Below are 17,611 nucleotides of genomic sequence, written 5' to 3' on the forward strand. Positions count from 1 at the left end.
GACACACACACACACACACACACACACACTGCTGCAGTAAAACAGGATTAATCTTACATTAAAACATCAAACAACTGGACAGACGCTTCGGGAAGCTTTGCGCAGTTTAAAGGGAGATTTTATACAATGTAAATAAAAACAAAACATTTTTGGCTTATGTTAATTTATAGGCTATTGAACGCAGGTCAATTATTCATTAAAATACACACTGACAAAGAGAGACTGAGTGAAGAAATGAAAGATTAACGACGTTATGTAAACCACTCAAACCCAGTCAGTGGGTTTTTCCAGGCGAATTGCTGTAATAGATCATAAAACAAACACGCATAATCTCCGCGGATCTTCTGAAGACTCTTTATCTCGAGTCACGTGATCGGAGGAGTCTCAGCACGAGCGGCGCGCCCACGGACATTCACTAGAGGAGCACGAGCACGAGCAGAACTCAGCAGAACCGAACACAACTCAGCAGAACTCCGCGGACAGAGGAGAAATGTAGACGCTGCAGGATCTCATCCATGTCCTGAAACACTGCTCCTGTTTTACTGGAATCATCAGTTTAATATCCGACACACCAGCGCGCGCGAACAGGTGAGACTCACTTCAGCTCTCTTCACCTGAGACTCACTTCAGCTCTCTTCACCTGAGACTCGCGGAACGGGAGATTCTGCGTCATTATTTGCGTTAGTTCTGCTGGAGAACCACATATATCGAGTGGTCGAACTGCAATGCAAAAAAAGTTGCTGCCTTAAATTTTTTAGTACAATAAACTTGGATGTTTAAGTAATTTCAACTTAAATTACTTTAAACTGACAAAAAAAAAAAAAAAAAAAAAAAGTTAAATCTTGTAAAACTTTTTAAAAAAGTTGAAAACTGCTTTACTTATTTTGATGAGTTAAAGCAATGCAAAAACATGTTGTCATAACTTATTGATCACGTAATTTTTCACTGTGTGTGTGTGTGTGTGTGTAAATCACGATAATCTTATTAGAGATTCTGTTTTTAATCTAGTCCGTGTGATGAAGATGTGATGAAGAGTTCTGGGTCTGTATAACAGAGTCCTGTGTGTTTAGTAACCATGGTGATTCCAGCTGTTTTCATTGCTGTCATGGAAGCGGATATTTTCTCACACTCATCCTTCAGAAGTATTTCCATGTATTCTGTCCCTGGTGGATAAAGTAAATCCCAGAAGCCCAGACACTGTAACTCACTCGACTGGCAGTGATGGATTAAAACGCGTTTACATGATTCACCTGTTAAACAGATGCAGTTTTAGACCTTTGACCTTTGGCACAGAAGAGTTGTTGTGCGACTTTAGTAACAGAGTCAAAGAGTATAGAAGCCCAAGAGGCGAAACTCTGTTGTGTTATGGGTAACAGTCTGTAGATGGCGCTGCGGAGGCGCGTCCGCCATTATGGACTGAAAGCTGCTGAAATCGTTAGCGCCAGTCAATGGCAAAATCCATTTTAGTAGGTGTTTATAGTTCATGTGTGCACTTGCTAGATTGCACATCTTTTTTGTTCCTTTCCTCCTGTAATAGGACATTCATAGATTGTTTTTTTCTTGCCATTGAAACGTTCACTGTGTGCACTTTCACTGAAGATGGTGAAAAAACAAGTTGTTAATATTTTTGTGATATTCTATGTAAAATATTAACTGTCTTTAGAAATGTTCATTTATAATTTAAAAAAATATATATTTTTAAATCATATATATGGTGATGTTCACTAATTTCAAAATCAACATTTGAATATCGTATTACTTATATCTAATTACTGTGTGTCTGCCTATAGCCTAGCCTATATTATTTCATGAATTTCTGTTAGTCATATAACAATTAAATGCATAATAGAACATAAATATTGATAGATTTAAGTTTTGCAGTAATTTTATAATTGTATCTTTGCAAACCGTAAGTGGTAGGCTAATGAAGCCGATTCGGTGGGGGACATACCCTTACTAAAAAAGTACTATAATCTTATAGTATTTTGGGACAAAATATTAATCTTATAGGAATACTATAGTAATTTGTGACATACTACAGAAGTACGATAAGACTACTATATAAATACTATAGCAGCTTAAAAATATTATAGAGGTATTACAGAACATCACCTCTATTATATCCTAGAGCCGCTATAGTATTTCTATAGTAGTCTTATAGTACTTATATAGTAATATTTTGTCCCAAAATACTATTTTCCTAAGGGTAATTAGGCCATGCATAACCAACACGACATAGACGTATATTTTCTGTCATTTAACGTCATTTGACGTCGGTCATCCTCATTAATGTATTTTAAATTGTTTTCATATTTAGATATGACGGCCAGAAAAAATTAAGTTATGTTAAGTTTTTGTTATGTCAAGTTTTTCAGTGCCATTGACTCCCATTATTTTTCGGCGTTTTCCTTCAGTTTTCAGTCCATAATGGCGGCCGCGCCGTCACGTCATGGGGGCAACTGTTGCTATGGAGCGTTCTATTGAGTTTCGCCTCTTGGGCTTCTATACTCTTTGACAGAGTTCTGAAACTGTGCAGAATTACAGTAAAGTCGAGGAACACTTACACATTTCCACCCTTTAACAAATCTTAATTATATTCAAATAAGGATTTTTTTTTTTTTTTTGGTCATATTGCCTAGTTGTGCTTTTATTTGTGATATTAATGCAATGAAACATGACAAATTGTGTGGACATAATTTTTGTCCAGACTGTCATACAAAGACATTATGAACACGTGCACAAACAAGAGAGAACCAACCAAATATTAATAACTGATTACAACAATGTTTGCTTTTTTCCTTTTAGCTTTTTGTTTTTATGCATTGTTTTGCGCAGTAAAATAAAACCTAGCTGTAGTTTGCCTTTTTTTTGCCAAATAATTTTGTCAGATAAATATCTTAACCAAGTTTAGTGTTTTGTTTTTGTCTCATATTAAAATATTTACAAAAAAATGTCCTCATATTTTTATGGTTTAATCGAACTTGTAGAGTGGGCTGCGTTTAACTCGTTCCCTCGGTCTCGTTCACTCGCTGATCGTCGTTGTTAGCGCTGCTCGAGCGCCCACTACTGGCAGAACCCTGGAAATGTGTTTGAGTAGAACCTCTCAACCCTTGATCACTTGGAATCTGATATGGAGCTGATTTATTATATAGGCCTGTATATGCTTGGGCATGTTAAAAAATGTCAATATAAACAAATATTAAATATATATATATATTTAATATAAAATATAAAAAAATACACAAACAATATTGCTAAAATAATAAATTTTAACTGTGTTAAAAAAAAAATTGTATTAATTTAAAATAATTAAGCACGATCTGTGGTGACGTCACAATCATGGTGTATTGTGGTCTATGAATCTGAAGCGTACATTGAGCAGACTCGCTCCTGTCAAAATCGAGGGGTCCAAATAAACTTCCCTCGTTCACTTGACGAAGTTGAACGTGCTTGAAAATGTCGTTGGGGATTCACCCGAGGGGAAGAGCTTAGTTCGCCAGTGCATGAGTAACAGTGGAGTTAAACGCTTCTCTCGTCTGTCAGTAACTGTTCCTGTCTCTATGAAGCCCCTCCTTCTGAAAAGCACACTGTGCTCTGATTGGTCGGCTGGATCAGTGTGTTGTGATTGGTCGAGCGCTTTGAGTGTGTTTGGGAAATGTCCCACCCTTTAACATAACCGCCAGTTTCAACACTCTACTAACTCACTCAACCAGGCCCCGCCCCTTTATTCTGCGTATGAATTATTATAATGAGGAATATTGTGACGTGTTCGTTCCCGGCGCTTACACAGATACACACGCGAGCGTTTGAAAGCAGGACCGGTCCGCTGATAGACGGCTTATTGTGCTTTCAAACGCTCCTATCGTTTAAAAAAACCTTTAAACGCTCCCGTGTGCTGATCACTGTAGCCAATCACAGACATATCCGATGAGCACGTGACCACATTGGCCAATCAGAGGGGTTTACGATAAAGCGTCACATTTTTAACACTCAGGGCATGTTTACACCTGGTCACTTCATGCGTTTACTGATCGGATAGCTGTCTGATTTATCAAAACGATTCCATTTACACCTGGTGTACACCTTTAAACCTGATCTTCAGTTCCCGTGCAGATTTAATGGAGTTCACGTCAGCGAAAGCAACAGATATGAGCTGCAATTTATTGATCATCAGCTAATTTCAAAATCAAAGACCGCAATAGAAGAGAGCGTCAACAGCACTGGTAAGATCATTTCGTTGCTTTGCTTTTAATGAAGATGATTGTGTGTTAAGTGTCTGCGAGTTACACTTTGATTTGCGATAGTTTGGCTTGAAGAGTTTCTTATCATCAGAGCCGTCATATCTGGCTATAACATGACATGTAGCCTATAACACGCTCTCACACGTTTATTTTTTAGCATTTTTGGGAGGAGTAAAATTTGCATATGTGAGATCTGTCAGATCACAGTAAACGCATGAAGTGGCCAGGTGTAAACAGCCCAGACTGACACAGAGAAGAACTGGAGCTGTCTTATACATTACACACTGAAGGCCGATGGAAAAGCTCTCGTGTCTGACTGATGTTTCCCCCGTTCTGCTCTCAGGTGTGCTGATGGCGTGTTCTCTCGGCCCCGCTCTGCTGTCGCTGCTGCTGCTGTCGGCCGGCGCGGCCCCGGGGCCCCAGTGGCCCGTCCAGCGGGTGCCGGTGATCTGGGCTCAGCACACGGAGGACCGGGCGCCGCCTCACTTCCTGCGGGCGCCTCAGCTGGAGCTCAGCTCTTCCTGCGGGCCGGCCTGCCACCGACGAGCGGCTCCACCCAGCGACTCGGCCTTGCGGCATCGCCTGTCCTACGAGACGCTGTACTCCAGCGGCCGGCTAACCCAGACCGCCGTGGGAATCTACGGGTTCGACGCTAACAGCTTCATCCAGACGCCCGCCAGTCGCTCCCGACCCAAACGCCAGATCTTCGGCCACGACGGCCGCTTCAGTATCGTCGGGCAGGACTTCCTCTTAAACTACCCGTTCTCCACCGCGGTGAAGCTGTCGACCGGGTGCTCGGGGACGCTAGTGGGCGAACGACACGTGCTAACGGCGGCGCACTGCATCCACGATGGCAAGAACTATGTGAAAGGAGCCCAGAGGCTGAGAGTCGGGTTCCTGAAACAGCAGAAAGATCCGTCGGGCAGAAACGGCACGAGCGGCAGACCGGACCGGATGAAGTTCCAGTGGATCCGGGTGAAGCGCACACACGTGCCGAAGGGCTGGATCAAGGGCACCGCTAACGACATCGGCATGGACTACGACTACGCCCTGCTGGAGCTGAAGAAGGCGCACCGGCGACGGCACATGAAGCTAGGCATCAGCCCCTCCGCCGCGCTGCTGCCCGGGAAGCGGGTCCAGTTCTCCGGCTTCGACACCGACCGGCCCGGTCAGCTGGTGTACCGCTTCTGCCAGGCTTCGGACGAGACCTACGACCTGCTGTACCAGCGCTGCGACGCTCAGCCCGGCGCTAGCGGATCCGGCGTCTACGCCCGCATGTGGAGCCGCGCACGCCAGCGCTGGGAGCGCAAGGTCATCGGGATCTTCTCCGGACACCAGTGGGTGGATCTCAGCGGGTCGCCTCAGGAGTTCAATGTGGCGGTGCGGATCACGCCGCTCAAATACGCCCAGATCTGCTACTGGATCAAGGGGAACTACGTGGACTGTAGAGAGGGTTGAGGAGCGACGGCTTCGTTCACTTTATTAGCACAGAAGATTCTCTTACTTCATGCAGGAGCGTTTCAGTCCAGCAATACACAAGAACATGCTGAAGCATAACATGACAAGACACTGTTTTTAAAGACTTGGTAAAGGGACAGTTCCCAAAAATGAAAATTAGCCCATGATTTACTCACCCTCATCCTAGGTGTATAAGACATTCTTCTTTCAAACGAATACAGTTGGAGTTATATTAAAAAATAAAGGCAGTTAATAAAGGCCTTCTGAAGTGAAGCGATGTGTTGGTGTTAGAAAAATATACAATTTTAAACTTCATCCACTAGAATAACTAGCTTCTGGCAGACGGCCTGTAAATCATGGGATAATTTTCAGTTTCGGGTGAACTCTACCCTTTAAGCCATTCTTGTACAAAAGGAAAGTTGTGCCAAAGAATCTTTCTCCATTTATGCCCATTTAAACTTAGCAAACTAATTTCATTATAATATAGTGTATGTTGTATGAGTGCCTGATTTTTATCTGAAGGCTCTTAAAGACAAACTAAAGGGGACCCACTTTAATTAAGTGTCTTTAACTACTATGTACTTGCATTTACATTAATCATTTGATACAGTGCAATTATTGTGTACATACATGTTTTTACATTGTATTTCTATTTTAAAAACACCTTCATGTAATTAGTGTTGACCTTTCCTTTTACCTTACCCGTCCTAACCTTACCCTCATCCCACCTCAACAGTGTCCGCAACACAATAAGCACACTGAACCTAACTATTATATATTTTTTTATGCAAGTACATAAAGACACCTGATATAAAGTGTGACCATTAAAGGAAGATGTTCTGGACAGCCACTGGTGAAGGACTGGGACAGAAAGGCACTGATGAAGCTGCCAGTTTCTGTGAACTGGTTTTCTCTACTGATGTTGATGTCATGCATTGCTAATGTCTGAGAACTACTGTACGAGATCCTGCTTTTACAAGCGTGTGTTTCCCTCTAGTGGTGAGAGACAGTTCTGCAGATCTCCACACACACACACACACACACACACACACACACACACACACACACACACACACACACCAGTAAACCAGTGGATATTCATTCAATGACACTAATCACTTTCAGAGTTTTAATGTCCTCTGTTACAACACATTAAAAGCTTTTGCAAAAAAATAGCACCACTGAGTGTGAGAAATGGCTGCTGGGAACTGCACAGATTAGACATCAGATAAACAAAACAAAAAAAGCATAACGCTTGTCGAGAACACATTTCACCTGAAAATCATAAGGAAACAGATCATGTTTTTAAGGCATTTCTTACTTTTTACTAATTTTTACTTTTCTTACTAATTAAGCTAATTTCCAATCAAATTCTCTTTATTTTAATAAGAAACAAACCCAAACATACTATCATAATGTCATGGAAATCTTCCTGATCGTTTCTTATATTGATCTTGCAGTGAAACATGAGTTTAGTGATGGCGATGATCTGACACACATGGGCACTCGAGCTGGTTTTTGTCATTTGGAACTTTGAAACACCAAAAATACTGCAAGCTTGACAGTGCATGGCTCCGCCCACAGCTCATGTGGCCACACCCGCAGCTCACGTGACCACGCCCACTCCTGATGCCCCGCGGCCCCCTGGGATTTGGCACAGAGTTAACATGAACAGCAAATGAAGATGCTGATCGCTCAAGCTTTAAAACAGATCCTGTTGGTGCAGTTTATCTACAAAGATTGATTGAAACCAAGTGGACAAACAAGATGCTTTAAACAGATAATACTTAAAGAGTGTAAATGTCCGTCCAGCACTGGCGATGAACCGGACCGCCCCGTCCAGTCCTTCCTCGTGATTGGCCAGCATTAGCTCTTCCAGTTCTTTTTTCTTTTTTTCAATCTTTGGCAGAATTCGGACATCATCTGGGCCACAAAACATGACGCCAGGATACGCCATCGCGCCGTAAACGTAACGCCCGTCTTCTAGTCGTGTGTAACAGTATACAAAATAAAATATTTTATTAAATAGATACAAAGGTTGCATGAAAACAGACGGTATCAAAAGCGAGAGTCCGAGTCTCAGGGCGTCTTGACGGGCAGGCCGTGGCCCGGCGGGTACGAGTACGCCTTGCCCAGAACCAGCCGGTCCCGCAGGAGCTTGAACAGCACGTAATAGTTGCAGAAGAGGATGAGTCCGAGCGAGAGCGTGTGGTTCCAGCGCTCGGACCGCAGCAGAGAGTACAGCTGGTACAGAACCACACTCGACTCGATCCCGATCAGCAGGTTCAGGATCCGCAGCGGCTTGTGGAACAGAAACTGGACCGAGGAAAACACAAGAAGCATTAATCAGCGTGAGGAACTGAAGGTCCGGTTAAACACACGATCAGAACTCAACTAGAATCAGTTCATCGTCTAAACCAGTGTTTCCCAAGCTTAGATCCTGCGCTCATGACAGTGACATCAGCAGTGAACAGCCAATCACAGGCCATGAAACAGACTGCGCGTGATTCACTTCTCTTGATCAAAATGAGGAATACAAACATTTACACAGCAAGAAGAAAATATCCTGCTGTGAAGTTAGTTTATATAGCTATACAGAGGCTGGAACTGGAAGGGCATGTAGTCATTTTTAAAGCTTTATCTATCGATAGCAAATCGTATTTTTTATATATTATCTGTATATATTTATATTCATTTAAACTAAATATTTAATTGTTAAACTATATTTTAACGTTATAACTTATTATATATGGTTTGTATATAATTATCATAAATAATAATGGCTAAAAGCCGAACCACTTTCCTGGTTCCCTAAACCCAGGGTTGGCACAAGCTAAAGTGAAACACTCCTGACCCGCTTCAGGATCCCGGCCTCTGAACACACGAATGAAGAAGCTCTTCAGAGACACTGGTTCATTACACACACAGATCAGAATCCTGATGACTAACCCTTCATCAGTGACAAACACAACAATGTTTTAACTATTTCCCCCAAACACAGCCGTTTCATTGGTCAGCTCAATCAGCCATGAGAAGTTCAGGAACATCATGGATGGTGATTGACATGATGACCAGTGAAATAATTACAATCAGCCGCAGGGTTTGTGCTTCACTGGTTTGGGGATAATAAAAAAATAATCAGGCAAACAATTTCCATCTTCTGAAGCGTCAGACACTGTTAGCGGCTGAAACACGAGTGTGTGCTGGAAGATTCTTCAAAAACACTTTTTGTTCCACAGAAAATCCCTGACAGTGAGTGAGTGGTTTTTAACTGAGCCACAGATCCCCAGTAGAGCTCTCACTCACATCATGTCATCACTCACGCCTCACTCACGTCTCACTCACGTCTCACTCACATCATGTCATCACTCACGCCTCACTCGCGTCTCACTCGAGTCATCTCATCACTCACGTCTCACTTGTGTCATCTCATCACTCACGTCTCACCACTCGCGTCATCTCATCACTCACGTCTCACTCGCGTCTCACTCACGTCATGTCATCACTCACGTCTCACTCGCGTCATGTCATCACTCACGTCTCACTCGCGTCTCACTCACGTCATGTCATCACTCACGTCTCACTCGCGTCTCACTCGCGTCATCTCATCACTCACGTCTCACTCGCGTCATCTCATCACTCACGTCTCACTCGCGTCATCTCATCACTCACGTCTCACTTGTGTCTCACTCACGTCATGTCATCACTCACGTCTCACTCGCGTCATCTCATCACTCGCGTCTCACTCAAGTCGTGTCATCACTCACGTCTCTCGCATCTCACTCGCGTCGTGTCATCACCGCGTCTCACTCGCGTCTCACTCACGTCATGACTCACGTCTGTCGCGTCTCACTCACGTCATGTCATCACTCACGTCTCACTCGCGTCATCTCATCACTCACGTCTCACTCACATCATATCACTCGCATCATCTCATCACTCACGTCTCACTCATGTCATCACTCGCGTCTCACTCATGTCATCACTCACGTCTCACTCGCATCATCTCATCACTCACGTCTCACTCATGTCATCACTCGCGTCTCACTCATGTCATCACTCGCGTCTCACTCACATCATGTCATCACTCACGCCTCACTCGCGTCATCTCATCACTCACGTCTCACTCACATCATATCACTCGCATCATCTCATCACTCACGTCTCACTCATGTCATCACTCGCGTCTCACTCACATCATGTCATCACTCACGCCTCACTCGCGTCATCTCATCACTCACGTCTCACTCGCGTCATCTCATCACTCATGTCATCACTCGCGTCTCACTCACATCATGTCATCACTCACGTCTCACTCGCGTCATCTCATCACTCATGTCATCACTCGCGTCTCACTCACATCATGTCATCACTCACGCCTCACTCGCGTCATCTCATCACTCACGTCTCACTCGCGTCTCACTCACGTCATGTCATCACTCACGTCTCACTCGCGTCATCTCATCACTCACGTCTCACTCACATCATATCACTCGCATCATCTCATCACTCACGTCTCACTCATGTCATCACTCGCGTCTCACTCACATCATGTCATCACTCACGCCTCACTCGCGTCATCTCATCACTCACGTCTCACTCACATCATATCACTCGCATCATCTCATCACTCACGTCTCACTCATGTCATCACTCGCGTCTCACTCACATCATGTCATCACTCACGCCTCACTCGCGTCATCTCATCACTCACGTCTCACTCATGTCATCACTCGCGTCTCACTCACATCATGTCATCACTCACGCCTCACTCGCGTCATCTCATCACTCACGTCTCACTCGCGTCTCACTCACGTCATGTCATCACTCACGTCTCACTCGCGTCATCTCATCACTCACGTCTCACATCATATCACTCGCATCATCTCATCACTCACGTCTCACTCATGTCATCACTCGCGTCTCACTCACATCATGTCATCACTCACGCCTCACTCGCGTCATCTCATCACTCACGTCTCACTCATGTCATCACTCGCGTCTCACTCACATCATGTCATCACTCACGCCTCACTCGCGTCATCTCATCACTCACGTCTCACTCGCGTCTCACTCACGTCATGTCATCACTCACGTCTCACTCGCGTCATCTCATCACTCACCAGACCTGCAAACTCCTCAGACTAAAAAAGGTGACAGTGAATTGAAATATACTCGCCGGGGGGGGGGGGGGGGGGGGGGAGATGGCATGTTTTTTTTTTTGCTACATGCCATGGGATTAATCAATGCATGCTGATGAACAATGTATAATAATAATAATAATAATAATAATAATAATTAATCTGCATACCCTAGTTTTGCACTGATGTAAAAAGACTGACAGTGACACAATAAGACCTCATGTTAGCAAAATGTTTTAATCTTTTAACTCTTAAAAAAAAAAAACTCTTAAAAAAAACATGTATGTTCTTTAATGTTTGATTATAATTTTACGGTCTTCACATAGGGATGGGAATTGATAAGATTTTATCAATAATAATGCCACTGACGATTCTGATTATCGATCCAATTCTTTATCGATTCTCTTATCGATTCTTGATAGCACTGTGTGGAAAAATGTAGTCATATGCTTTTTTTTTTTTTAAAACAAGTGGTTTTCTTTATTTTGAAGTTTAAGCTTGAGTTAGCAAACTGTACTTTTTTATATAATTTATGTAATAAATATAACCTTATTGTAAAGTGTTACTGATTAGTTACACCGATTCAGACGTCACCTCAGTTCACTGTTGGAAAGATTAGTTGTTTTAACCAGGGTTCGAAATGACTTAGGACTCTTGGGGGGTCCCCTAAAATTAAATTATTAAATTATTAAAAATTCTGAAGACTACCTTGCTACACTATATACTGTAGGCAAAATTATATGGAGCAATGTTGAAGTGTTCAAGGTGGGATAATGGTCTTGGGATGTTTTTCATGGTTTGGGCCAGGCCCAGTATTGTAGTGGTGTCTTTTTTTTCTCGCAATTGCGACTTTATTTCATGCAAATCTGACTTTATAACACATAGGCCTAATTGCGAGTTTATATCACGAAATTCTGACTTTATAAGCAAAGCAATTCTGACTTTATTATTTTTTTTTACCTCAGAATTATATCTCACAATTCAGATTTTATAACATGCAATTCTGACTTTATATCTCCCAATTGCATATTATAAAGTCAGAATTGCGAGATATAAACATGCAATTCTGAGAAAAAAAAGTATATTTCAAGTATATTTCTCGCAATTGCGAGTTTATATCTCATAATTCTGACTTTATAACACGCAATTGCGACTTTATATCACGCAATTTTGACTTAATAACACATAATTGCGACTTTATATCATGCAATTCTGACTTTATAACCTGCAATTGCGACTTTATATCACGTAATTCTGAGATAAAACGTCAGAATTACCTTTTTTATTTTTCACTCTGTGGCGGAAACAAGTTTCCATAGTCTGCTGTTAGCTGGCAGATAATTTGCCTTCATACACATACTTAGCTAACAAGAAACGTTGACAAACGTACTCTTCTAATCATTACACTGCGTATCTAGTTAATGCAACTTTTGAGGAACTCGAACTCCTAATATTTTACTATAAGCAATTATAGAGATATAAATATAATCGAAGCACTTACAGGATTTCACTCTTTGTGAGGTTTCGTTTTGCCGCGTTCAGCTACAGTGCGTGTCTGCGGGAGCACCATAACAACAATCTGTGATGCTGTATAGAAACTCACTCAGCTAATAGCTGCCTCGCGCTAGGAAATAAATGAATTACTGTTATAAATATAAAACGTCACTAAAGACCTATAATTTTCACAATTATTTTTAATGTTAAAATATATTTGTCGGGGACCCCCCAAAATCCAAAAATAAATTCTTATGGGGGGTCCCTAATGACTTATGGAGGGTCCGGGACCCCCCCCAGTCCCCCTTAATTTCGAACCCTGGTTTTAACCATTCATTAAAATGAATCGGTTTAAAGGAGTCATTAGTTCGCGAATTGGACGTGTCGTGCGCGTTGTGTGATTATGCCAGCAGTTAGGACACTGACATCCAAGATTTGTGTCAACATAAAAACATTTCATCACTGTATAGTTTTATTTCGTTTAATTAAAGTGTTGTTTAAGTCAGCTGAATGTCCAGAACGCTTTTCAGAGAAGATAAGTAAACTTATTTAGCAAAATTCACACCCAGCAGTAATTCAGAAAAAAAAAAGGTCTTTCGACCTTTTACCACCGTGTCGATTTATTTTTGATTAATATGTGCGAGCGAGGGAGAGAGAGCAACACAGCGCCTAGTTTGGAGACGGTGAAGTCGTTTACACAGAGAGTGCGCGCGCGCGACCGGCTCTCTCTCTCTCTGCTCGTTCTTTCAGTTAAACATACACTCTGTCACAAACGCAGCCGTTCATCTACATTACTCACCGATCAAATAAGACTTTGGCGGGACAAAAAATCATTTTGGTGGGCGCTAAAATGCAGGAAAATTCATGCGCGAGTTTCCATTAGACTCGCACGGTAGCCAGGCGTCTCATCAAATGGCGAGCTCAGCTCAGTTGACGCTGTGTGCTTCAAGATTCTGACGCAAGTCCTAAGATTCCAATTGGCCAAGAGAAAAAGTGCTAAGATTCCGATTGGCCCAGAGAAATGTCAATTATAAGAATTATCCAATAATGTTTCGCAATTCTAGCCTGCATGGCAGTTACTGTGAGAAACAATACCCCCCCCCCCCCCCCCCCCTCGGAAAAAAAACTCTCCGGTTCTACGCGATTCACGTAAATGACCCAATTGACCAAGAAAACGGCGATTGTCGCCGAAAAGCGACAAGTTTGCAGGTATGACTCACGTCTCACTCGCGTCTCACTCACGTCATCTCATCACTCACGTCTCACTCGCGTCATGTCATCACTCACGTCTCACTCACATCATGTCATCACTCACGCCTCACTCGCGTCATCTCATCACTCACGTCTCACTCGCGTCTCACTCACGTCATGTCATCACTCACGTCTCACTCGCGTCATCTCATCACTCACGTCTCACTCACGTCATCTCATCACTCACGTCTCACTAGCGTCATGTCATCACTCACGTCTCACTCGCGTCATCTCATCACTCACGTCTCACTCGCGTCTCACTCACGTCTCACTCACATCATGTCATCACTCACGCCTCACTCGCGTCATCTCATCACTCACGTCTCACTCGCGTCTCACTCACGTCATGTCATCACTCACGTCTCACTCGCGTCATGTCATCACTCACGCCTCACTCGCGTCATCTCATCACTCACGTCTCACTCGCGTCTCACTCACGTCATGTCATCACTCACGTCTCACTAGCGTCATGTCATCACTCACGCCTCACTCGCGTCATCTCATCACTCACGTCTCACTCGCGTCTCACTCGCGTCTCACTCACATCATGTCATCACTCACGCCTCACTCGCGTCATCTCATCACTCACGTCTCACTCGCGTCTCACTCACGTCATGTCATCACTCACGTCTCACTCGCGTCATCTCATCACTCGCGTCTCACTCGCGTCATGTCATCACTAACGTCTCACTCGCGTCATCTCATCACTCACGTCTCACTCGCGTCTCACTCACGTCATGTCATCACTCACGTCTCACTCGCGTCATCTCATCACTCACGTCTCACTCGCGTCTCACTCGCGTCATCTCATCACTCACGTCTCACTCGCGTCATCTCATCACTCACGTCTCACTCGCGTCATCTCATCACTCACGTCTCACTCATCACTTACGTCTCACTCGCGTCTCACTCACGTCATGTCATCACTCACGTCTCACTCGCGTCATCTCATCACTTGCGTCTCACCCAAGTCTCTCCCGTCTCACTCGCGTCGTGTCATCACCGCGTCTCACTCACGTCATGTCATCACTCACGTCTCACTCGCGTCTCACTCACGTCATGTCATCACTCACGTCTCACTCGCGTCTCACTCACGTCATGTCATCACTCACGTCTCTTGCGTCTCACTCACGTCATGTCATCACTCACATCATCTCATCACTCACGTCTCACTCACATCATATCACTCGCGTCATCTCATCACTCACGTCTCACTCGCGTCATCTCATCACTCGCGTCTCACTCGCGTCATCTCATCACTCACGTCTCACTCGCGTCATGTCATCACTCACGTCTCACTCGCGTCTCACTCACGTCATGTCATCACTCACGTCTCTTGCGTCTCACTCACGTCATGTCATCACTCACATCATCTCATCACTCACGTCTCACTCACATCATATCACTCGCGTCATCTCATCACTCGCGTCTCACTCGCGTCATCTCATCACTCGCGTCTCACTCGCGTCATCTCATCACTCACGTCTCACTCGCGTCATGTCATCACTCACGTCTCACTCGCGTCATCTCATCACTCGCGTCTCACTCGCGTCATCGCATCACTCGCACCATCACTCGCGTCTCAGCGTCTCATTCAAGTCGTGTCATCACTCACATCTCTCGCGTCTCACTCGCGTCGTGTCATCGCGTCTCACTCGCGTCTCACTCACATCATGTCATCACTCGCGTCATCTCATCACTCGTTTCATCTCACTCGCGTCATCTCATCACTCACGTCTCACTCACGTCATCACTCGCGTCTCACTCACTCATGTCATCATCAGTAAAGGTGAGGAGTGACAGATACTCACATAAAACCTGGCGTGTGAGACGTCGGAGGGCAAGGCCACATTACACGGCCCGACGGCCTTATAGAGGCAGCGACTGTGCCGAACCAGAACTCCCTGCGGCCAGATGGTGCTGTCGGACCAGCTATACACACACACACACACACACACACGTCAAGTCACCTTCATTTATATAGCGCTTTAACAATATAGAGTTTCACAGCAGCTTTACAGTGATAACAGGAGATTACAGTAACAGAGATTGTTTAGGCTTTACAGCAGCTCTAGAATAAAGTTATTGTCCAGATAAAGTTAGTTTTGATTGATTCACTTCCTTTGCAAAGATCATTAGTTATTAACTTAGGGGCCGCTAACACACACCGTTCTAAGATGTGTCTTAGATGTTCTGAGATGTGTGTGTGTGTGTGCGAGCGCTCACAGGTGCTGCGGGGCGTTGCTGCCGGAGCCGGGCTCGAGCCTCTGCCATCGGCCCAGGTGCGCGGCGGAGCGGTGCAGGAGGTCACAGTACCGGGGCGGCAGCAACTGGCTCATCAGCATCACGAAGGCGTTGATCCACACCATGATCAGGTGCTCGCAGGACCAGCGCATGTCGTAGTACTGCGTACTCTGGAAAACAGCACAAGCGTCACACAGAGGCCTGGCGACTGTTCAACACGCGACACTAACATCTGCGCCGCACAGTTCATCCCCTTACAAGCACACACAAACATCAACTGTGTGACACTACATAGTTCAGGCAAACATGAAAACTCTGTCATCAATAGTTATGCTTCAATACAAAGTTGCAAACTTTAACTTAATATTTACACAACTGAAATTTGGCATAAAACTAAGGGGCACGACACCGTTTTCAACTAAAAACGCAAAATTGTTTAAGCGTTTTGGCGGTTCGTTTACACGACAAAGGCGTTTTGTGCGCCTGGAAACGCAAAGTTTTGAAAACGGGTTTCAAAGAGCAAGTTTTTGAAAGCGCCCTCCGCGTAAACAAGACGATGACGTCATGCACATGTTGGGCCTGTAATCATTTGTTTTTGAAAACAAATTTTGTTTTGTTTTATATTTCATTCATATTTTATATTTATACATTCTTAATCAAACATTTGCCCAGAAGTTCTAAATAAAGGGAAAAAAATAATCACATATAACTGACCCATTTTTGAGTATATACTTTGAAATGTAGAAAAGAAAGTCTTTTAATAATAATTCGTTACATTTATATAGTGCTTTTCCACGTGGTTCATATATATATATATTTACAGTAAAGGTTCTATATCGTGATGTATATCGTTATCGGGATCTGAGATTGGTCATATCGCCCAGCCCTAGCCTGGGGTTATTGTTGCACATCGAGGGATTTATTAGGTAATGTGTTTCCATCAGTGTTTATGTCTTCTTATCAGATAAAAAAAAAAAAAAAAAGACAATTGAGAGCAAACGTTTGTTATATACTTTTTAGAGTTGATGTGCATCTTGCCGTTTCCATCCAGCCTTTTCTGCAATATCCCCAAAAAAATTTGGTTCCCACAGTGAACTATATATTGCTTAGAAGATCAGGAATGGTAATCACATGGTAATTGTAGGGTTTTAACCTGAATTATTACACGCTCTGTGGAATACTTGATTCTGATTGGTCAATCACACATCCAGCGGGATATTATTCCCGGATAACAGCCTCTGAGAACAGAAACACAGGCTCATCCGTCACTGAGGTCAGCAGCGCTACACACTCGCTAGGAACAGTTTTACTTCGTGGAAGTTTTGCGTTTGGTGAGCTAATAAAATATTAAAACTGAATCAAATCAATATTTTGTGTACAGTTATTTAATTATGCCATCCAGTATCGTGGACTCGCTCTCTCTCGTTTCACACAAACGCAGCGGCGGCCATTTTGTGTCTATTGTTTTGTTCACTGTTGGATTATAAGATACAAGCAGGTACGATTTTAAAACGGTTTAATCTGAAATCAATATCTCTGATCTCCATAATTATTAATGTGGAGAAATGCTGTGTAATAAGTGTTATGACTGTATACGGTATCTCTTATGTCCGTCTAGTTTGATCTCTCCGTGGAAGCTTTGCGTTTAAAGAGCTAATAAATCGAACTAATCTCAGAATAAACCCCTTCAGGTGTGTGTGTGTGTGTGTGTGTGTGTGTGTGTGTGTGTGTGTGTGTGTGTGTGTGTCTCTGAACAGGACGAGGGTTAGCGCTCACCTTGAC

General features: G+C 43.6%; 2 protein-coding genes across 2 annotated transcripts in view; one reads left to right on the forward strand and one right to left on the reverse strand.

The window, feature by feature from the left end:
* On the forward strand, positions 1-6,874 carry LOC311285981 (serine protease 23-like). The gene is made up of 2 exons (XM_084401924.1): positions 1-588; positions 4,585-6,874. Exon 2 carries the CDS (start codon positions 4,593-4,595, stop codon positions 5,697-5,699), a length of 1,107 nt encoding a protein of 368 aa, XP_084258050.1. The 5' UTR covers positions 1-588; positions 4,585-4,592; the 3' UTR covers positions 5,700-6,874.
* The window catches only part of tmem39a (transmembrane protein 39A), a 21,535-nt gene continuing 10,738 nt past the window's right edge, over positions 6,815-17,611 (reverse strand). The window contains exons 6-9 of the mRNA XM_084401923.1: positions 17,606-17,611; positions 15,812-15,999; positions 15,397-15,517; positions 6,815-8,015 (exon numbers count right to left, since the gene is read on the reverse strand). The exon at positions 17,606-17,611 is cut by the window's right edge and continues 319 nt beyond it. Of these exons, the coding sequence (XP_084258049.1) occupies positions 7,779-8,015; positions 15,397-15,517; positions 15,812-15,999; positions 17,606-17,611 (552 nt within the window). The 3' untranslated portion in view covers positions 6,815-7,778. The remainder of the gene's footprint in view (positions 8,016-15,396; positions 15,518-15,811; positions 16,000-17,605) is intronic.

Source organism: Rutilus rutilus, assembly GCF_951802725.1.
Source record: "Rutilus rutilus genome assembly, chromosome: 2".
NCBI classification, from domain to species: Eukaryota; Metazoa; Chordata; class Actinopteri; order Cypriniformes; family Leuciscidae; genus Rutilus; species Rutilus rutilus.

Bases quoted from the DNA above. Each gene is read 5' to 3' on its own strand.
- LOC311285981 (XM_084401924.1), top strand. From the start codon at position 4,593: ATGGCGTGTTCTCTCGGCCCCGCTCTGCTGTCGCTGCTGCTGCTGTCG.